This window comes from Gouania willdenowi, chromosome 16 (assembly GCF_900634775.1).
Source record: "Gouania willdenowi chromosome 16, fGouWil2.1, whole genome shotgun sequence".
Taxonomy (NCBI): Eukaryota; Metazoa; Chordata; class Actinopteri; order Blenniiformes; family Gobiesocidae; genus Gouania; species Gouania willdenowi.
The window spans coordinates 10517462-10540616 of NC_041059.1; the positions used below are offsets into that span (position 1 = coordinate 10517462).

The window sequence follows — 23155 nt, forward strand, 5'->3', positions numbered from 1 at the left end:
AGGCGGCGATGAGACAGAAGATGTCGACACAGAAGGCGAAGCAACAAAAAGCAGTAGCAGGAGGTCATCAAAAGATGGACACAGAGAGGTGATTGGAAACAGAAATGAGGAGATGATGAGAGAATATCCAGGAGGCAGAGAGAATTATTACTATCCAAACAACAGCAAACACCAAAATGTTCTTTAGTTTTATGGACTTCATTGTGACGCCATGAACACACAAGCAGGCCTGCAAACTCAGGCGTGCAGACACCAGAGGTGACAAGTAATGAAGTACAAATACTTTGTTACTGTACTTTACTTGAGTATTTATTTTTTTTGGTGACTTTTTACTTTTACTCTTTACCTTTTTGAAGAAATATATGTATTTTCTACGCCTTACATTTTAAAAATGAGCTCGTTACTTTTAACACCTTTTAAGATGCAAAATGTTGGTAGTTTGAGCTTTTTGCTGTTTGGCAGGTTTTACGGTTAACATTTCCAAGTTTTTAAAAATATTAAACTCAAAGCTGCTCTGGGTTTAAATTCAGCATTTGCATTTTTTTTCTTCTTAAGACATTTTATTTACAAATTGTATCTCTAATGAGTGCTAAGTTCTTTATTTGTTCAACGGCAACAGATTTAAATTGTTTCCATGTTCCAGTTTTCTCCAAGTTCTTAAAAAAATAAAACACATGAAATTTGCTGGTTTAAAAACCCTGTCTAATGATTGAAGGGAGATTTGTTTTACTTAAGTACATTTAGTAGCATGAACTTTTTACTTTTACTCAAGCAAGGGAGCAACTTCAATACTTTTACTTTTACCAGTCATTTGTTTTTCAAGTATCTATACTTTTACTTGAGTACTGAAGACTAGTATTTATGCCACCTCTGGCGTACACAAAAGCCATCACACACACACGCGCGCGCACACACACACACACACACACACACACACACAAGGCACTTCAAGGTACGTAAAGGACTTTCTATCATTCCAACAGTGAGATTTACCACAAACATCCTTTTTTTTTTTTCTTACAAAGAAAATAAAGTCATGTGCTCACATAAACAGATACAATACTCATTCTTGGAGAACAGACACTGATGGTTGTGTGTGTGTACGTGTGTGTTTGTGAGTGAGAGAGAGAAAGAGAGAGAGAGAAAGAGAGAGAGAGAGAGAGAGAAAGAGAGAAAAGAGTGAGATGCACATTGAAATGGATGAGCAGCAATCCAACAATGGAAACGAGGAATACCAGCATACATGTGAGGCATGTAAAAGAAGATACATCATGACATTTAATGCCAGGGATTAATATCACACTACTTCCTAAATGCAAGCAAATATTGGCATTCCACAATATTGCATCTTCATATCATTATTTTTGGTCTGCCAAACCATTAAATACCAAACATTTAAAGAGCACAATGACCGTAAAGCAGGCAGGATATGCAAATGAAGTCTCACTAAAGGTTATAGGACTGCAGGTCAGACCAGCAACACTCTTCATCTGTCATGCAGATAACACACCAAATCTCACACAATAGACAGACATAAATGGAGGCAAAAAGCTGTGAGGAAACTATCCACACACACACAGGCACACACTAAACAACATAATCAGAAGGGTTGGCGGGATGCCAGGGGGACCTACTGGGGTGTGTCTGTGGGTTCGGCGAGGGCAGGTATGGGGGCATACCTCATCAGTCTCTGCCGAGCGGCGCGTCGACCACACAAATTCCATAATGGCCACAAACACAGCGATGATGAGGCCACAGATCAGCACCACAAAGATGCCCCCAATGTTCTCCATGCCCAGACCTGGGAGTGGTGGGGGGGGGGGGAGAGTTGGGGTCGAGGGGGGGGAGAAAAACACCATTGCAATGAAAACACAGACACTCTTTACAGCAGGTGGGGATGGGGAAGTCCCTGGAGACGGTTTTAAGATAAGTGATCGACATTTTCTAGTGCAGTGTTTCTCAAATGTGGGTACGTGTTGGCACTACAGGGGGTACGAGAGAGAGAGAGAGAGAGAGAGAGAGAGAGAGAGGAAATCCACAAATAAAGTGTGAAAGAACCACTAAATCAGTGATTTTCAACCTTGGGGTCAAGCCCCATGTGGGGGTCGCCTGAAATTTCTGAAAAATGTTTGAATTATTTGAATTATTATTCTTTTAGAAAAATACATAAAATACACAATCTTAAATAATTGTATTTCTATACTTTCACTTTGTCAATCTAGTTCAACTAAAATGCAGTAAAAAAATAACATAAAAATCTGATTAAAAATGATCGAAAACAAATTCTATAGGAAAAATGATCTTTGGGGTTGCTAGAAGTTCTTGATATCAAAATGGGGTCACGATCCTAGAAAGGTTGGGAACCACTGCACTAAATAATGTTTCTTTCCACTTATTTACAAAATGAGATTATTTAAAATGTGTGTTATCACTCATTCATTCCATCATTGTGCTCTATTGTTGTTAATTCATTTTCTAAAATGCAAAATGTTGACAAATGGGGGTACATGGATTCAGAAATAAGAGAAAGCTGTGTTTTTCTATTTGCAGAGGTGAAAGTAACAGATTACAGTACTCACCTTAGTGTAAATGAGTTGATTTTATGGGTTCTTGTCATTTTTGGAGTATATTTCTAAATCAGTCATTTGACTTGTACTTAAGTATGTTAAGTACACTATTTCCTTATATTTCTACCCCCAACCGTTACACAGTAAATTATTCTTTTTTGTGATCATTTTTTTATTCCTTTTATGGTTCCTTTATGAAGACACATTGAACATAATCAATATGTTCATAGTTGTACCATTTCTAATCAACATCCAGCCACTTTCTTTGGTTCAGGTTTGTGTTTCTACCTATAATGTTGTTACCCACATGACATGGAACTGTTTTAGAGTTTATACATTTAGCTAAACTTAGAGCCTGAGAATTTATATTTTTTTCATTTTGAATTTAATTTGTTGGTGTTATTTTATTAAAAAAAAAAAAGACTTGTACATTTTGACAAACCTTATATTTTATACAGAATCAGAAATACTTTATTTATCCCAATATAAATTACTTAAAGACAAAATAAATGTGGAAAATAAATTAATTCCCAATTGTGCAAGATTATGTCTCTTCATTTTAAAGTTAATACATGAGATGTTTAGTGTATGCAAGGGAACCGTGGCAAGATTTATTACCAAAAAATAAACATGGGGTGTGAAAGTAACGAGTAACTTCTATTTTGAGTGCTATTTGATTGAGCTACTTTTTTCTTGTACTCGACTATTTCATGTATGACTTACTGGTACTTGTGTACAATTTCAATCAAGTAACACTTCTACTTGAGTAGAATATATCAGTACGCTTTACACCTCTGTTTGCTTGTTTGTTTGTCTGTTAGCAGGATTATACACCTTACGCCACGGAAGCATGTGTTGATATCCAGCTTCATAGTACAGCTGCAATGTTTGGTGGAAACAAGCTAACAGAGAAATATTCCAGATATATTTATCCAGCTTTGTAGTGTATAAGCCGCCTTGTAGTTTGATTCCTTAGTGTGACCTTATGTTGTTTCAGAAGCTTCTGATTCATTTGCAAAACTTAGATTAATAAATTATATAATTTTTCTTATTTTGTAATTATAAAACTTGTTTCAGCCTGTTGTTTACAGGGTGGCAGAGGTTTGTGAGCCAATCCAAGCTGTCCAATGCAGGACAGGAATCTGGTCTGTCACAGAAACAGCAGGAGTTAAACCCATGATCTCTGCACTGAGAAGCAGCAACACTAACAAATGTTGCATCTCTATGTGAAAGGAAACTCATCTGGCACACCAACAACCGACAGTTCTGTCCACGTTTCGTTGAAAATGATTTATTTAAGGCTCAGGGGATTGGATAGAAATGCAATTTATTCAAATGAATGTTTACTGATCCGTCATCAGTTCTCAGATGATAGAAAAAGCGAACATGTCCGTCTGTGTTTTTCACGTGTGCATTCAGTGGAGATTTAGTTTGGCTGACTTTCTGTTATTTTGGCTTTTTGTGACACCAAACAGCACAAACATTTTCTCAGTTTTTGATTGTTTGCACATTGCTGTCACTCAACTCCGCTTGATTTCATCCGAACGCAACTCAGCACAGGCTTTTGAAGATATCAATCTAATCTTTTTGTTATTCATACGTTTCCAACAGTAACACACTGATGTTTACACGTCTAAACAACAGTCAGGAGTTTTCCTTTTATGTTGTCACAGAAATGATTTGAGTAGACTTTGTACCTCCAGAAATATAACCTTCATTTTTACTGGTAAATAATCTCTGAGCAGAGCCTGAAATGCACAATTTAAAAGGAATCCAATGGTTTCAGTGTTTTCTTAAGCTTGAGCTGTGAAGTAAGGGTTGGGGTCAATTACATTTTTCAATTATAATTACATCTTGAATTATTCATGTTCAATTGCAACTAAATTATGATTACGGTGAGCTGCATTTTTAATAATTACAAACTTTTTTTTCCCACTGGAAGTCAATTACAATTATGTTTTCAATTACTAAAGTTCAAATTCAATTGATCACAACTACTGAGCCTTTAATAAATAATCCCATAAAACGTAACCTTCCTCTTGTGTTAGCGTTCTGTTAGCATCTTGTATGATAACGGGTCGATTTTAACCCATGTCTTAAATCAGCTTTAAAATAAACTCAAATATATTATCTGTTGTTTAATCTCTTGGTTGTTACCTTGTTCGTCTTCCTTATCCATAAAAATATTGGTATTAATGTATTTGATTAGGGGCGTCTGAGCCTTTTTTTCAGTCATAGTCCTCAATTTCAATTCATTAAAAAAAGATAAAATGATACTCAAAAGCATTGAAATGTATAGTTGGAAAACTTGATATTAAACATGCTTTAATAATTGTTAACTTTGTATGCGTAAGCCATAGAAATATAATATTCCCCAGTTTTGCATTTAATTCAATTGTTGTTTTTATAGAATGTACATGACAATTACAAAGTCAATTATTTGAACTCAATTACAAATCAATTATGTCATAATAGTAAGTAATTATTAATTACGCGATTACAACAATAATTGACCCCAACCCTGGTCAGAGTGTCACTTACAAGTATCTGAGCATCACTTCAGTGCAGTATGAAGACCCTTGAGTGCTTTTTCAATTGAATTAGAAAATTCAAAAGGCCTGGGATGAAGCGGCTGAGCATCAAACTGAATTATGGGAAAAGTTCAATGCATCTGACAGCAACAACACACACACAAACACTGGAACATACATACTGTATATACATCAAGTATTCAGGCACAGACTTTAATAAAGTTATACTAAGTGCACACATGTACACAGAGTCAAGCTCTCAATACGTCTCACATTTGACATGGCCTGATATAAAGTGAGGTCACTTAGAGGAAAAAAGACATGAAGGACGACGAGTTTGGCATCAAAAGTAAGACACTGAACGTCAAAGATGCTGTGGCCGACTCACCCTTGGCACGGTGGTCCTCCTCTTTGGGACATTGGCTTCCCTCCCACCACCTCCTCTTCAGTATCTCCAGCCGGTTATTCTCCTGCAGTTGGAGGATGGCCAGTGTGATCTCATCTCTGAACGGAGATCCTGGGTAATGACAGGAGGGCAGGACAGGTTATTACATGAAGGAAAAAAAGGTTGAAGAGAGAATTGAAGAGGGTATAGGTGAAGTGTGGGATGCTGTTACTGTGGAATGACAAGTGATCACATGGGGAGTAAAACGTGAGGATTACAGAAGATAAAGAGAGGGATTAAAGTAGGGCTGGGCGATGAGGACCAAAACTCTTATCTCGCTACTTTTTCTTAAAATGACAATATAGGATACAAATCTTGATATTTTTATTCAGGGTTAAATTTACTGATGAAAAATGCCACACGGGCACATTTATTAACAAACAACTGCACAACTGTGCCACTTTTGGCTTTTTCACCTATAAGGGACAGCATGTGTGAGTGAGTTCTGTAGTGTGGATGTTTAGGGGAAGGACTTGGTAAGGATGCACTCAGTGATTTATCTAACTGTGCTTTTCATGCTGTTCTGATATATAACTAAAGCAAAATAAGCTATAAAATATAAATCTTTAAGATATAGAAACATTGTAAAGGAGGACACTGTTTGACTGTACTCTATGAATGATCTTAAATATGTCTATGATGGGACTTGCACTGTGTAATTTTATAAATAGAAACAAGTAAAAAAAAAAAATGATATAACTCTATATATGCAATATTGTCATTTATAGGCAATGTTGTCATCGCCAAAATAGAAAAGTTAATATATATTGAATCTCGATATATTGCCCAGCTATAGATTAAAGCCAGGAAGTTAAAGGGTCAACAAAATAACACCAACAGATGCACAAGATAGAGTTTTCAACCAATAATGTGTGTGTGTGCGTGAGTGTGTGCGTGTGCAAACATCTGTTCCACGGATCATTAGATGTGGCGGGTGATAAGGCTCCTTCAGATGAGATCAAACCAGTGTAAATCACTGGGAGTGAAACAAAACCCCTCAAGGCGTCATCAAACCAAACAATTAGTGTCGAACAGTTTGTATTCATGCCAACAACAATCAAATGGAGTTTCCAAACCACTTCTCATCAAACACTCACTGAATTACAACAAATCATATCTTCTGTAATATTTACTCCTTGAAAAATCACATTCTTAAACTGTAATGAATCCCATTCTGGAATGTACAGAGGATTTATAATTTGAAGCTGATTAGTGTGACTGTGTTCATGTCCACAGACAAATAGATAACACCTCTGACCAGAGGTGGACTGGGACATTGGGGGCATTTTGGGTCCAGAGCAGCCCACTACATCATCAGCAACACCATGTAGAAGCTATTATTAAGTCAGTGATACTTATTTTTAATTATTATTACCCCACTTTTTACCTATTTCCTTTGGCCATTTGCAACTTCATTTGTCCCATTTTTGTCCCTTTTCAAATCCTTTTTCAGGCTTTAGCTACCGTTTACCAACATTCAATTGTTTAAAATCAATAAGAACATTTAAATCAATAAGAACAATTAAAATCATCAGTAAAATCAATTAAAATCATCAGTAAAATCATCATTACATCAACAACATGACAAAAAATCTCTCTCTCAATCATATGCAGTAGAGAAAAAAAGTGCCTTTAACTTTGATTTAAAAATGTTCACATTGGATGCTGACTTCAGCTCCGCTGGCAGTTTGTTCCACTTCTTTGCAGCATAACAACTAAAAGCAGCATCACCATGTTTACTGTGAGCTCTGGGCTCCACTATCTGACCTGTGTCCATAGATCTGAGAGACCTGCTGGGTTCATACCTGACCAACATGTCACTGATGTATTCTGGACCAAACCCATTCACAGATTTATACACCAGCAGCAGAACTTTAAAGTCTATTCTGAGGCTGACTGGGAGCCAGTGTAAAGACTTTAAAACTGGAGTAATGTGTTCTGACCTCTTTGTTCTGGTTAAGACCCGAGCTGCAGCGTTCTGAACCAATAAATATTTCTTTTTTTTAATTTTTGTACTATTTGTTGTTGATTTTTGCAAATTCTTTTTGATATTTTTATCCAATTTTTTTGCCATTTCTTGAATTTTTTGGCCATTTTTCATGCCAATAAGCTACCTTTTGCCCAATAAATGCCACTTGTTTCCTACATTTTGCCTCTTTTTGTTCCACATTTTGCACTTTTTCACTATTGTTTGCCATATTTTGCCACTTTTGGACCTTTTTTGGATACCAGTTAACATGTCTGCCTCCATTCGCTCGAAAAAAAAAAAAACACATGGCGGTCCGCTTCGGGTCGAAGGCCCACCAGGACGATGCCATATGTGCCAGACTCCCAGTCCACCGGCTGCCTCTGACTTTTCTTTAAAAAAAAAGCTGTTTGTCAGTCGGAAACATTCCATTTATTTAACCAACAGCAGGACAGAAATTGATGAGGCCAAATTGTTTCAGGTGAGGGGTTTTAATTCAAAGCTAAATATTCCTATTTCAATATGACCAATTTATTCTGTCTTTTCATTGCAGAGTCTTTTCATTTCATTATACGACTCGTTCGTTGCAGCGAGTACAACCACTCATCCATGACTGACCGCTTCATTAGAACAACTCGCTGTGATTCAGAGATGTCTATACAAGCCAAAAAAAAAAAGAAAAAGAGCGAGACAGAAAAAAAAAAAAAGCTGGTGCAGACGAGCTAATATCTCCACGTTTTCTTACTTCCAGTCGAGCGCTATTTCCTCAGATAATACAAATCACCCACACACAGGACAGCCTCCAGATCTCATTTCCCTGATAACACACAACTACATGTGTCTGTTTAGCATTATTGATCTCTGGAGGACATTTCTGCCTTTACTGTGGCCACTCATCACAGTTTGGGCATAAAACCTCACAAATGCACTGTCATACACTTACATTATATATATAAAATGAAATGTTCCTAACTGAAGAGCAAAGTGCTGTACTATTGTGTCAGTCAGGTTCAAAGGCTATGACTGTATTCACCACTGAAATCCCTCTCAACAGTAAACATGACCATCACATTATTAGACTATAGTTTAATAATAACCAATATAAAGAATAAGAACAAAAAAAAAAACCCTCACAAAGAATCCAATTTTTGATGAAAAATAAGCGGAAATAAGCATCAAAAAGCAATAGAGAAAAGAGTGAAATCAAATAAAATCAATCATTGCTTTTCTGTGGCAGCTTCTTTGAGGTGGTTCACATCTAATGCAGCCATAGTTTTGGTCCCTGCTGCCTATTGTGTGATTTTTTTTTCCCTTTGTGTGACTCTCTCCTTTACACTGGTTCTGATGGGCGCAGCTGAAAGTCTATTTCTCATACAGACGCATGAACCCAGTGACACAGAGCCTCGTACGTGCCGTCTGACTTTATAAAATCACTAAGCTTGTGACCCGTCTCACCCTTGTTTCATGGTGCAGTTAGGTAAGCTTCTGTCAGTGATCATATCTCCACCTTAAGAACAGTTTATAAATGTATTACAGCAGATTTAATTTCCTCTGATCTTTGGCCATGAATTGATTCTGTGGGGTTTCATTCGTTTTTTGGTATATACCAGTGTTTCTCAAATGGGGGTACGCGATGGCACTACAGGGGGTACTTGAGAGAGACAGAGAGGGGAAAATTAACCAATGAAAGCATTAAAAATATGGGGTTTTATATGTTTATTTTTAGTTAAAAATGACAATATTAAATATTACCCGCAATTCACAAAACAACAACAAAAAACACAAAATAAGAGAAAAATTTACTGAAAAAACAAACAAAACACACAAAATGACACAAAAAACACACAAAATGTTGATATAAATTATTTTGATTGGAACATGAACTGAAAAATGAAAGGATAAGTCTTTAGAAATAAATAATAAAACTATTCAGGAAGCACTAAACACTGTTTCATTCCACTTATTTACAAAATGAGATGATTTAAAATGTGCTCTATAGTTTTTTTTTTTTTTATAGTATTCTGAGCAAAATGTTGTAGTCGGACATAAGGGTGGGGGGGGGTTCTTGGATTCAGGAATAAGAAAAAAGGTGGCACTTGAGCCAAAATAGTTTGAGAGCCACTCGCATATATTTTAGTTCATCCATACTTTTTGGAGCTTTTTCCGCTGAAGAATAGCAGAAGCCTTATGTGGTTTACGCAATTAAATTAAAAAAAATACCCTGTGCCCTGTTTGAAATGTAAACAACACACTTCTTTTATTTCTTCAAAGCTTGGGGCTTATTTGCCACCAGCTGAATGCTGAATTAAGTGTAGTAAAGTCTTTAACTGGAATTCAAAGAGGAATACATTATTAATCAGGCTTTTGTCTCGATACGAAGAACATGTTGTTCTTTATGATATAACAAACTGCTGGAACCGGAACAAAAAAAGAGGAGAGTGTTCCCTCTATGCAACAGAATTAAAGCGAATATAGAAAGATGATGAATCGGGCTGATAATCAGAGAGATGATGACAGCTGCAGATGTCTCACGTTACAAAACAAAAAAGTCAAAAAGCAAATATGATGCCAAAACAGGTTTGACAACTAAAAAACATTGTGATTGAGTGTGGGATGCTTATTTATTTATTTATTTATTTATTTATTTATTTATTTATTTCAAATGAACAAATAAAACAAATGGATGAAAACGAAAACGAATGAAATAAAAAGTCAATTTCAATATACCGTAATACATATGATTCGTTCAACAAGGGATAGGAAGAAGCCTATCTTTGTCAAGTCCTAGCCCCATTCTTCACCATTAACAACTACAAAATCCAATGAAATAAACTAAAATGATAATACAAATTAATACTCCAATCGCGCTATTAAGAAAAACAGAATAAAAACAAACAAAATGAACAGGTGCCGCACCATCAACATCTGTGAGATTTACATCCTCCTCCTTCATTTCTGTACTTTTCAAAGATATGTCTTTTGTACATTTTGTAAAACTGCATCATATTCATACTTTATACAGTTTGATAACCACCACATAAATGGAATTATGGAAACACATACTTTTTAAATTAGTCAGAGCGTACTGTTGTTTCTAGCTTAGTTTCCCTCTGAAGTTTTAACCCCTCCCCCACCCCCGACTGTCTGTGAACAATTTTTGTATGTTTATTTTTTGCTTTATAAATTATCTGTGCAGTCTTAAATTGTACCAAATCCCCAAACTTTAAGGTGTGTGATTTTAAAAACAGTATATGGGTGTGTTTATAATATCCTACATTGTGTCCTAGTTTTCTGTAGTGTGCTTAGTGATTGTAAGGTGATTTTTTTTAGGTATTGCCATATACTACTACATGCACAGTAATTTAAATATGGTAACACAAGTGAAATATACAGAATATACTGTACAGTCCTCTCTCTCATTCAAAACGTGCCTTTGTTTCACCCTCACTCCAATGCTCCATGCTACTTTTGCTCTCACATGTTTCATATGGGTTTTTTGGTAAATGGAAAATTTCCGAGTAAATTTTTCTAGTCATACAATATGTGATTGACTCAGAGTGGTGGTTGGGGTTTGTTTTCATTACCCAGAGGCATGCCGATGCCGTAGCCCTTGGTATCCAGCAGGCCTCCAATCTTTGTGAGATTACAGTTGAGGCCGCGGTGGTACTCGTTCATGGTGCTCTCCATCAGGAAGGCGTACTTGGAGTTGAGTACGCGAGCGATGCCCTCCTCTGTGCTCTTTACAAAAACACTGGGCAGCTTGGAGTTCATGTAGTTCCACATTCGCTGGTAGGTCTGATACCGCGAGTTCTGCAGAGACAAAAAGGAGCGTTTGTGTGATAGAGAATGAACATGGGAAGGAATGGAAGTGTGTACCCACGAGCAGGACAAAAAAACACTGTTTCAACAAAGACGAGTGGAGAAAAACATCTGGCAGACGGAGGACTGAGGCAGAATATAGAGACGAGGAGAGAGAGGCGAGGTGAATCGAGGTAACAGATTATTGGCAGTGTAAGTGTAGCTGATGCATCATCTTTTACACAGATGGAAGTAAATCGTAGGTAATACATTATGGCAAGCTTGAAAACAGGATTAAGTGTTTAATGTACACAATTACTGTACATTGTCGAGACAGAGAAAATACTAGAGTGTGTGTGTGTGTGTGTGTGTGTGTGTGTGCGTGTGCGTGCGTGTGTGTCATTCAGTCGGGTAATGTACTGTGGCCTGTGAAAGTGTCTAATGTTGGCAAACAGAGGTCACTCTTTTATTCTCAATACGGAAAACACAATTGAGTAAAAAAACCAAAAGCACACGCTGGCATGTAGCTCATTACTTCGCACATAAAATATAAACCTACAGTCACCAGCACACACGCATTGCACGCACGCACACACTAAAACAAACACAGACGCCGTAAGCCCTCTCATGGTCAAACACAGACAGTTGGTCACTCAAGTCAAACCAAACAACACTGAGGAAAGATCCAGAAACGATCAGAGAACATGTTTCACTCCACACACACAGCAGAGACGACATAAACACTGCAGTACATCCCTCCAATCAATATGCAGGACAGTGAAATTCAAGGCTCTCTACATGCTCATTAACCATCCTATTATCCTTAAATATTACTAACACACTTTACCCTTGGGGTCAATCTGACTCCAGTAAATGATTTTAAGAAGATTGTTGACCAACTTTATGTATGAGGCACATTGTTTATTTGTTGAATACATAATTAATCCCTTGATAATGAAACCTTGACCTGTTTTTTAGCGCCACCATCAGGCAAAACATTTACTTTAGAATGTATTTATCTTAGTAGACAACATTAATGACCACAAGAGTATGAACCCTATTGGTTGTGGTGATGATATGACCTGTACTGCATCGCCACTATCAGGTCAAAATTTTAGTTTTAGAGTTAGTGTGTCTTAAAAATCATTCATCTAAATCTTTTCTAATTTGGGGTGAACATTCATGACTCTCACAGAATGAACCATATTGATTGATTGGTTGGTGAACCCTACTTTCCTCTAATAAACTTCAGATGAAAATGCCTCAAATTCAGGGTCTTCCTCAACACAATCCTCTGTCTCAGACACATTCTCCTCTACGTCACTTTCACTGTGAAAGAGCTGTTCCAAAACCCCATTGACAGTAAACCTTTTCCTATGATTTAGATAAAGGGCTGCCATGCAATCTTTTATATGACACATAGCTTGCATGAACTACCAATTTCCAATGTATCAACTCAAAAGTATCAACTCTACACCTGCAGGTGTGGTGATATAAGATCACACACTGACAGACAAGTTGTACATACATGTAGCTACAACAGCTTGGGGTCAAAATGACCCCAGAGGAACACCAATGCATGCAATATGTGTTCAGAACATTTAAAAAATATAATCCCAATGGTTTATGCTAATTTTATGCTAATCAATTGTACCCATCAAATTAGGAAAAGTCATTAAATATGAAGCAAAAAAAAGTCAACTATTATTTTTTGAATGATAAACATTGAATTGACCTTAAGGGTAATAGGAGGGTTAATGTAGAAAAATTCATTCGTACATTCATATTCAGACCCACTTATTTCTGTTGAGGGTTGCGAGAGTCAGATTTCAATAGGCGCTAGTCGAGGGTCCACCCCTAACAGGGCAGTAGTCCATCACAGGGCAAAAACAGTTACACAGACAACTACTCGCACTTCCATGCATGCTACACACAAGTGTTTTATCCGGGGCTTAAATTCAGGACTTTCTTGTTGTGAGGCAGACGTGCAACAACTACACCACAGAAGAATAATTCATAAGAATATTTAATATAGAAACAAGTGCTGTTTGTAATACCATAAAGAAGGTCATGGTGCTCCCGCCATGGATGGTGCCATACTCAATGTTGGTTTGGTCGGCTAAATCATCGGGAGACTCGATGGGAACCTCCATCCTCTGCACTGTCAGGAACGCTGCCAGGTTGGCCGTGTAGGAGGAGATGATGATCAGAGTGAAGGCCCACCTACGAAAAGAGACGAATGAGGCAAACAAAGCAAGACTAATTGATCCAATAATACATTAAAGATGACAGAGTGAGCTATAGCTTCACTGGTAGTGTAAATAATATATATGGGTCCTCATCAACACTCGTGCTCCATAGATCCTCACGATTTAAAGCCTGATTTTAACAGCCATCATGTGCTCTCTGTTCCTTTTATCCCGACTGTGTAATTTGCTGCTCCTGTCTTCTCTTTATCTCCTTACCTCGCAGCAATTATTATTTCTGTCTCAGCGTGTGTCTCTTCTGCAGCCACGAGAGTAAAATCATCTGAGCTCAGCATTTCTCTTTGTTTCTGATGAAACTTATACACGACAACTCTGCTAAATGCTTAAAATTCATTATGAAAATAACACTGTTTTGCAAAATGTGGATTTCTTTTCTGTTTAAGTAGTCAATACATTCAACTAGAACCAGGCTTTATTTTTGGTTCATTCATTTAAATCCTGTTTTCATTCATGGGCCTTAAAATTTAATGTACACCTATTATTTTTCCCCTCTTTTATTAAAGAATCTATCACTACACAGCCTGCCAACCCTGATAAATACTCATGATCCCTTATTTCTTCACTTTTTTCCTACAGGCACAAGTAAACATTCAATGAATTTGACTCCAATTTAAATGCAACCAAGTGCAAATTCATAGGAACACAAATGCCAATATGACTCATTTACTAAACACCAATACGTTAAAGTTTGTATTTCCATAATTATTTTTATGTTGATGTTAGAAACACAGTATAAGTCATCAGTAAGAATTCTGTTACACAAACACACATTCGTTAAAGTAGCTAAAAAGAGTGCAGAGCTCTCCCAGCTGCTTGTGTATTCACTGCTCGAACTCATTATTTAGACGAGAACAGTGAGATTTTCTCCTTCAGCAGACAACCGCAGCCTTTTAGAGTCAAACTTTACACACACATCTTTCCGCGCACGCACAAGCTCACACATCTGAGTGAAAAGACGACAGCTGTAAAATGCGTTTCTGAGTGGAGGCAGGCTTTTGAAGTGGCGTGCCGTATCAAAACAACCCCACAACTCTGGAACTCACCAAACTCCACTGACACATCTAGTGGACAGGGCCCTCGGCATTATCTCTGATCCCTGCTGCATGAAGCCTCCAACAGGAAACCACAAGCTATTTCCCAGTGTGTACTGGTTCTCCAGCATGTCCCTTCTCTCCCGCAGACAGGGGTGAGGGTTGTACCACTCGTAGGGACTCAACCTGTGGGCAAACACATGGCGACACGACCTTAGGTAAAAAAACGCAGCACTTTAATATACTTGTATCGGCTCATTCTACAGGCTATAAGTCATTTGACCTCTGTCCAGATGTCTACAGGAGGTTGTGTGAGGTAAAAAAAAATAAATTTGTGACAGGAGGGAGCCATATTCAGCTGGATAAATGTTGACAGCAAGCTGCAGACAATCAGTACGGTGTGTGATGTAATGTATTGACCTTGCAGCTAAGAAGAGCACGCAGCTGACAGCCAGGTAGGCAAGTAACATGAAGAGCCAGACGGCTGGGGAGAAGGGGTCCAGGAAAGAGAAGTAACCCGGCTTCCGACCCTGAAACAAAGAAAGCGATAGAATAAATTAAAAAGGCTGAGAATGATGCACAGACAGATGTAGTTAAAATGGTCTCAGTGGGGAAATAAACACTGCCTTTGCACCACAGGAGGGCAGTGTCCTTCAAAACCACTTCAATGCCAAGTCTGCAGTGCATCGATGAGCTGGTCCTTCAAACCATTTCATGATTAAACATGGTAAGGTTGGACCGGTGATTCAGAACCAGCAGCATTTTTATCCATTCAGGTCCATTTATTTTCAAGACGAGAGTCTTATGAAGGATGGTGGATGGATGTAAGTGGTTTAGAATCGCAGAGAGGCAGGAAGAGAAGTCAAGTGCAGTTTAATGTAAAGGAAGAAGGACTAAGGATGCAGTTCAATGCCAAACAAAACCACACTAGCTTAAAAAAATGTGAAAAAGCATGACAAAGAAACTTAAACAAACCTGAATAAAATGTTTTAAAAAGCACTGCAGGGTTAGAAGATGAGCAAACACACTGACAAACTTAAAAAAACAGCCACTCCTTAAGTAGTGTGGATGAATGCCAAGCAGAGAAAAACCTGTGGAGACGGTGGGGGTCCGAATGACTCAATTATTTAAACGTGCAAGCTGACAGGATGAAAAGAGAAGCACAGACAACAGCATGTAATGAGATAAACTAAACCCCCACTGAAACAGATACTAATAAATGGAGCCTAAAAAGAAAACCACCTTAAAATAACCTTAGGCAAGACAAGTCACTCTAAAAACATAACAGTGTAATAAACCTATGCTGTGTTTACACTGCTGATGATAACAAATACACCTCATGCTTGGTTTGTTCAGTTCGATTGGTTAATAGGACTTTTGAAGAATAAATTCATTTTTACAAACCAAATCTATTGTTGGTTCCTACTTCTGTATTAGCCTAAGAGCCGGGTTGTGACAAGCGGGGGCTTGTCCGTTTGGGTTTGTTTTGTTTGTATTGTGGCACCCAAGTTCAGTTGGTTGGGATGAAGAGTGCACAACACACAATCTGGAGAGCATGCATGTACTGATGTGACACAATCAAGGGAGGTTCTTGGTACATGGCAAAAATTCAATTTCAATTCAATTGAACTTTATTCATATTGCGCCAATTACAACAATAAGTCATCTCATAGCGCTCATTACAAAATATTTGTTAAAAATTGTTGAGAAAAACTCAAAGGAGACAAACAAGAAAGAAGAAAAAGGATCAGGAACCACTGGCTTGGACCAATTGCCTTACAAATGCCTTAAACACCAGCATCATGCTAGACAAATGTAAAATTATTGTTTTTGTAACCATTTTTTGTGTAATTTAGAGGAATTTGGTGGAATTGATTGTGAGAAATGGCAAGATTTGAGGTAAAAATTAAAGTTATTTCCATAATTTGTAATTAGAAATTACTGCATTCATGTGATATAAACAAAGGAAAAGAGATAGCCCCTAAAAAGATTGTAGAGTTTTGTTAAATTGGTGAATTTAAGATATCTACAATTGGATTATTTGGTAATTTACACAATAATTCATGTTTTCTCTGTCATTTTTACTGTCTTTTGCAGGCCAAATTGAATGCTCTACCGGGCCTTGAATTTGCCACGTGTGGTATAGCACATTTCATACACAAGGCAATTACATGTTTAAAGACGTTTGAAATGTTTGAAATCAACAATAAGAACATTTATCAACAGGTTTGACATAAATAATGGGTTCCCCATTTTTGGTTATATCTCAGTCAGTTAGTCAGTAGAGTTATTCTTTCCTGTAGCCTTCTCACACTCGCTGTGGACTCACTCACTGAGTCCCTGACTCTGGGCTGTGTAATTCTTTTACTCACACACTCAACGTACAGTATCTGCTTTTCTAAACTGTTGGCTAGAAGAAGGGTGTCAAACATGTGGCATGCACTTGAAATCTTTTGAGCTATAGGGTGTTTCTCTGATTTAAAACAATTAGGTTTACAATTCAACTTAACTGACAATGAAAATCATTATCAGGAGACGTGTCTTTGCATCTGTATCTTAGCGTGGTTACAGTCCTCATAAATGAAACCAACTTCACAAACCCAAAATTTCTTACAATGCTGTAAAAACATCTGAATAGTAACACAAACAGCAACTGTGTACATTGAGAAGATGGAATGATTAAGTGTCATTGAAACACTTGTGGGTTGCATTCATCTTATTTTCTTTGCGACCTCAACCTTAAGACAGAGCAGGCTTAAGATTTTAAATTCAGTACAAGATCTGTAGAAAGCATCACCCAACCATTGCCCTCCAGCTCTGTATAACACACTTACCAGTTGAACTCTGTACAAGATGCTGATCCCCAGGGTCATGAACGGCTTAGAGAAGTCGATAACTTTCTCTCTTTCTGATGTGATAGTGAAGCCCGCCACAGCCAGGTCTGCTTTCTGCAGAATTGACAGAGATAGATGGGTGGATTGATAGTGGTGGGGGAGGGGGAGGGAACGGATGGAGAGGGTGAGAGAGGGGCCGTGGAGGAGGGTAAAACACAGGTGGTCAGGTTTGCAGCGCAACAATGCTTCACACTTTTGGTTGATTACCCAGATGAAAAATGGAAAGTTTGACAGCGCACTTGAAAAGGCATTTAAACAAAATGACGGAGAGAAGAGTGCACACACCAATTAGCCACCAACCAAATGAGACTAATCAGGAGTAAGCACCGGATGGTTGGTCTTACCACCTGCATACAACCTTGCTGGTTTTTCGGCCGCTTCGCCTGCTCTCCATCTATTCCATTAAAAGCTAATTGATGAACATGGGCCGCTAATTAGACTGAATGATCAGCAAGTGGGGAGGGCAGGAAGGGAGAGGACGCAGGGGGAGCTGAGGGAGCAACAGTAAGGCAGGCTCCACACAGGGACCACAGCCTGTTAATTGAAGTATAGCATATGGTAATTAGGCAGAGAGAGCTTCTCATTAGCTTATTTCAACCAGAGTCTGTCAAAAGCTCATATGGCCTGGGCAAAGGGAGCATAAAGAAGCGGGATAAAAAGCAGGCGGCGGCAAAGCATAGCAAACAAGTTTAGGCAATGCTGCCATTCTCTTTTGGGGAATTACCAAGTCGGCTTTTGTCCCAGATAAGAGTCTTCTTGCCCGCTGAGGGCAATTTGAGATGTTGGAAGTTATAGTGGAGTTGTGGTTTTAAACTACATCAGTGTTTCTCAAATGGGGGAACGTGTATCCCCAGGGGTACGCGATGGCACTACAGGGGGTACTTGAAAGAGAGTAGGAAGTTAACAAAGAAAGTGTCAGTCTTAGTCCCACCTCAGGCGTGAGATGACTGGTAATGATAAAAACTATAGAAATAAATCTATCACAAAATCAGTGTTTTTAATCTTCAACATACTGTACTAAACTTTCACTTTGTAAAATATAAATCTAGTTTAACTAAAATGCATATATACAGTATATATATATTTACTAGAGGCAAAAAAAAACTCTGGGCTACATCACCCAAGTGTGTGTGTGTGTGTGTGTGTGTGTGTGCTCCTACCGACTTTTGCCATAATAACAAGGGAGACAGACAGTAACTCACTCTGTTGATTAACTCTCCAACCATGCCCGTCCAGGAGCCATTGGGCTCCGGTGCCCCGTACAGTCCATCATCCACTAACTTAATCTTAAAGGAGAATTTTAAGATATCTGCCAGTTCCCTCAGCATGTCCACACAGAAACCCTCGTACTGGTCGTTGCCCTGGAAGTCCTGGTAGTTGTCTTTACGCATCACATACGGGTTTTCCTGAATGTAGGGAACAAAGGAAGGACAATGAGTCCAAACGTGTAGTTTTTAGTAAAATGTTTGAATAATTCATCATGCTTTCATTTTTCTGGCTGCACTCGGCTAGATTTTCTCCCCTTGTGCGGAAAGCCTGAAAGCATGTCCTTTTTAAAAAGTACACCAAATGTGCTGTGTCGGTGTGATCTCGAGTTATAACAGCCGACTCAACTAAGAGTGCTACCTTTTGTGAGCGTTGATTTAAAGGAGGAGGATTATGCCATTATCCTATTTTCCTCAGCTACTCCACACATCGTTTTATATGCAGTCCAAAACAACAGAAGAGTAGCACCAAGATAAAGAAAAGTATCTTTTCAATTAGGACAAAGTTTGCAGGCAGCCTCTGGTTGACTGCATATGGTTTTTAATCCTTGTTTTTATACGGAAAAGGCACTTCATCATCTCTGATTAAATATGCGTGCAACACTTTATCATCATTCTTCAGTCTTACTACCTAACCACATTACATCACCAATTAGATATACTGCTCAATTTGACTATTACCATTGTTTATGTATTTAAAAATACATCTGAAGGCAGAAATAGGCAAATGGCAGCTTACGAGCCTCCATCGAATTTAGTGTGGCCCCAAAACAAGTACAAGAAATGACTCCAAAAACACTGAAAATGACTCCAGAAAGACCAAACAATGAAAAATATACACAAAAAGGACAATTTAGGGGGAAAAAAGACCTCAAAAATGCAAAAAATAACTCGAAAAAGACAACATAACTAAAAACATTTACAAAAGGTCAGTTTAAAAAAAAAACAACAAAATGACTCCCCAAAATGCACAAAATAACTCCAAAAAGAGAACATAACTAAAAATATACACAAAAGGACAATATAAAAAACAAAATGACTCCCAAAAGAAACAAAATGACTCCAAAAAGACATCATAACTAAAAATATACACAAAAAGACAATAAAAATAAACAAAATGACTCCAAAAGAAACAAAATGACTCCAAAAAGACATCATAACTAAAAATATACACAAAAAGACAATAAAAATAAACAAAATGACTCCAAAAGCACACAAAAGAAAAAAAATTACTATTACTCATTATTATTAATGCTAACATGAATTTGAATAAAATGGCCCTCAGAATGGACAATCACATTTTTGTGGCCCCTGCTTTGATAAAAGTGGCTCATCGTTCATGATCCAGAAGACAATTGAAGACAAACTTTACCAGAACTTTAACCTCACTGCCAACAAATGATCCACAGCACCTTTAAAGTCATTTTAACAGTTTATTGTATTCCTTATGCTGTAGCAGCTGCTTCCTGCTTTATATTTACAAGTTTTGATTTTTAAATCTAATCCCATTCTCTGATGAAAAAAAAAAAAAAACGTATTTCACAGGATAACAAAGTGTTTCTTTATGCTCTCTCACAGATATCAGATAATTGGTAACTGCGTGAAAACAAACTTTATTTTCTTCAATGAAAGCTCTCAGAAGAAAGATGTGATAAAATAAATAAGAATTCTTCCATTTATCAAGATAACACAGCAGTAAATCCGATCGGACAGAAAATCCAATAAAACTATGTGTTGTGAATTTTACAAACAGATCATAAAGCTGAACAAAACCACCATGATTGGACACATCGTGGGAATAAGTGCCAATGATTTCACAGAGTTTGACCAATACTACAGACTAAAACCTCAGAATACATTTTCCTCAACAGAATCTTTTTATCTGCCCCCTGTGAGCCACTCACAGTTATGGACATCCTGCCTGACATTACTTTTAAAGACATAAATTGGACAAAGGAAGGAGGCAGTGAAATTGAGGGAGAAAGAGAGAAAAATAGGCAATTTCAGAAACACATTTGCCCTGTCTTTTGAATGGATGTGAGCTTTACGAAAGCTAAAGAAAAACAAGTATAGCATAGCCAAGAAAATGGTAATTTAGGAAGGTATTGTTTGTGTGAAACAGAATTAAAAAATGATGGAAATATGAAAGAATGTTGTTAATTTTAGGATTGATGAGAGTGGAATTTATTAATAATTACTAAATGCATTTTTTCCTTGTTTGAAAAACTGTTTATGCACAACTTTAAGACTTGTTTTGTGACTGAAAAATAAATGTATTGAATTCATTTAGTGATTTGACAATAAATTAAGAAATTGTTAGGATTTCCTATCACTCATACAGAAGCCATTCCACAGTTATGAAATGAATGCGTGCTGAGATTTTTAACAGCTTAATTTCTCTTACAAATCTCTCTGAAAACCCATCAGTTAACACGACAGAGTGATGCTAAATTTTGCCGGCGGTGACGCAGCTGGCACCAGTGGGTGGGGAAACACCTCTGAACAGAAAATGTTGACCTTACCAGTATGGTGGTGACAATCAGCGTCTTGTTGGCCAGCTTCTCTGAAACGTTAATATCCAGACTGGTGGAGTTCATTGCCAGAGTGTTGTTGGAGTACCAGATCCCAATCTAACAGATTAAAAAAACAAAAACAAAATCAATGGCTTCCGATGGGTAAATAATGCACTTTTCAAGCTCTGCTGCTGCTACTCTTTTAGTGTTGCAATCAGTTTGAGCAAGTCGCTTTATTGGTCCACGGTTGTTGTTGTTGTTTTCAGTTGCAACAACTCTTTGCATTGCTGCACTGTGCATCTGCAGTATAATCACTTAATTGTCCCCAGTTCCCACAACAGTCATGAGCTGTGTTACTGCACCCAATTGTAAAACGACAAAGGGAGAGAAAATAGCAAAGCTAAGTTTCAGAAAAACAAACAAACGCTATGAAATCAGGATTTCCCGGTAACACTTTACTTGACGTTTTATGCGTAAGGCTGAAATTAAGTGTTGTTTGCTAAATTATGACAGGTTTAGAGCTATGTTGGCATTTTTTGGGTTAGGTGGAGGGATCTAGTGGGGTTATATAGGGATAGGGTTATGGTTAGGTAGCATTAGGGTAACAAACAACACTTAAAGGTCCCATATCATGCTATTTTTCACCCATTTCCATTTGTTCTAAGAACCCCAAAAACATAGTATTTGAGGTTTATTTTCCCAAATTCACCTGTTTTTCAGAGTTTTAGCCTCTGAAAAGTCACTTTCTGAGCAACTCTACACAAACAGGCTTATTTGTGTCCTACTTATGCATATTCATGAGTGGGCGTGTCTATAGACGGGACACTGACTTCCTCCTCCCCGCACAGTGACGTAGGGACAGAGGACGGCCCGCCCTCCTCCCACCCACTCCGTAGCTGAGCTCATGCTGCTTTATAAACACGAGACAGAGCGTGGGGGCGGGGCGTTCGCTGGTACATACATAGACTGTAGAAAAAACATACATACTGTAGCACTGCGTGAAGTACGCTGAAATGCTCACTTTCGTGGCCGTGTCTGTTTACATGTCAATCACGGCAGAGAGCTTCCTGGGGGCGCGGCTTCTCCAGCTCAGTGCGCTTCAGTTTCATTTGCACTGGGATCCGTTTCAGACACTTCCTCTTTTTTTTAAGTTCGTAAAGTGTCAAGGTAAACCAGTTTATGATGAAACAGCCAGTACCAGAGGTATTCCTTTGAGGAAAATCCCTTAACATATTCCAGTGAGCCAAAAAAAAAGAGAGAACGTTCAGGAGCGTGTGTTAGCAGAAGGTGATGGGTTTCCTCAACTCAATGAACAGCGATCAATCTGGATCTGCAGCGATGTGTGGCCTCACACCTCATTTAACTTTCACTTTCAAACGCAGGTGAGATGAATCTTGATTTCTACTCCTTCTAATGGCAGCAGTGACTGAATATTCTTCCAAAATGCCCGTAAACACCTCATTGATTGGCTCTAACAATGTTTCTATTCTGCTTGAAAGTGCTCTCCAACTACCTCTGACTAATTTGATGAGGTCAAAAACCATAGATCTAATCAAGCAAAAGACAGAGTCTTGATGCAGGGAAAAGAATAGAAAGAATTGCACACATTTTTGTTTTAAATATTAGGGAATAAGGCATAATTCAGTTCAGTGAGCCTGGTGAAGCAGCTCCTGCAGCTTAATCTGGTCTAGGACAATATTCACCCTCATAGATTGTGTCAGTTGATTAAACTTTTGGCACAATGGTGGGAAATGACTCTTCTAATGGCTGTAATAACTGCTCTTTAGCAAAATGAAATAAGTTCACTTTACATTCACTTTACACTTTGCCTAATAGTGAATGGGTGAAACAATCGACATGAGGTAAGCAGAATTACCT

General features: G+C 37.9%; 1 protein-coding gene across 3 annotated transcripts in view; it reads right to left on the reverse strand.

The window, feature by feature from the left end:
* Nucleotides 1–23155, reverse strand: part of grik5 (glutamate receptor, ionotropic, kainate 5) — a 137938-nt gene that overhangs the window by 2347 nt on the left and 112436 nt on the right. For 2 of the 3 annotated variants that reach the window (XM_028469894.1, XM_028469892.1), the window contains 9 exons: nt 21287–21394; nt 18702–18905; nt 17440–17553; nt 15026–15135; nt 14618–14791; nt 13365–13530; nt 11094–11319; nt 5487–5615; nt 1635–1801 (listed from right to left, as the gene is read on the reverse strand). In XM_028469894.1, the coding sequence (XP_028325695.1) occupies nt 1635–1801; nt 5487–5615; nt 11094–11319; nt 13365–13530; nt 14618–14791; nt 15026–15135; nt 17440–17553; nt 18702–18905; nt 21287–21394 (1398 nt within the window). The remainder of the gene's footprint in view (nt 1–1634; nt 1802–5486; nt 5616–11093; nt 11320–13364; nt 13531–14617; nt 14792–15025; nt 15136–17439; nt 17554–18701; nt 18906–21286; nt 21395–23155) is intronic. The other variant, XM_028469893.1, reaches the window with a different exon arrangement.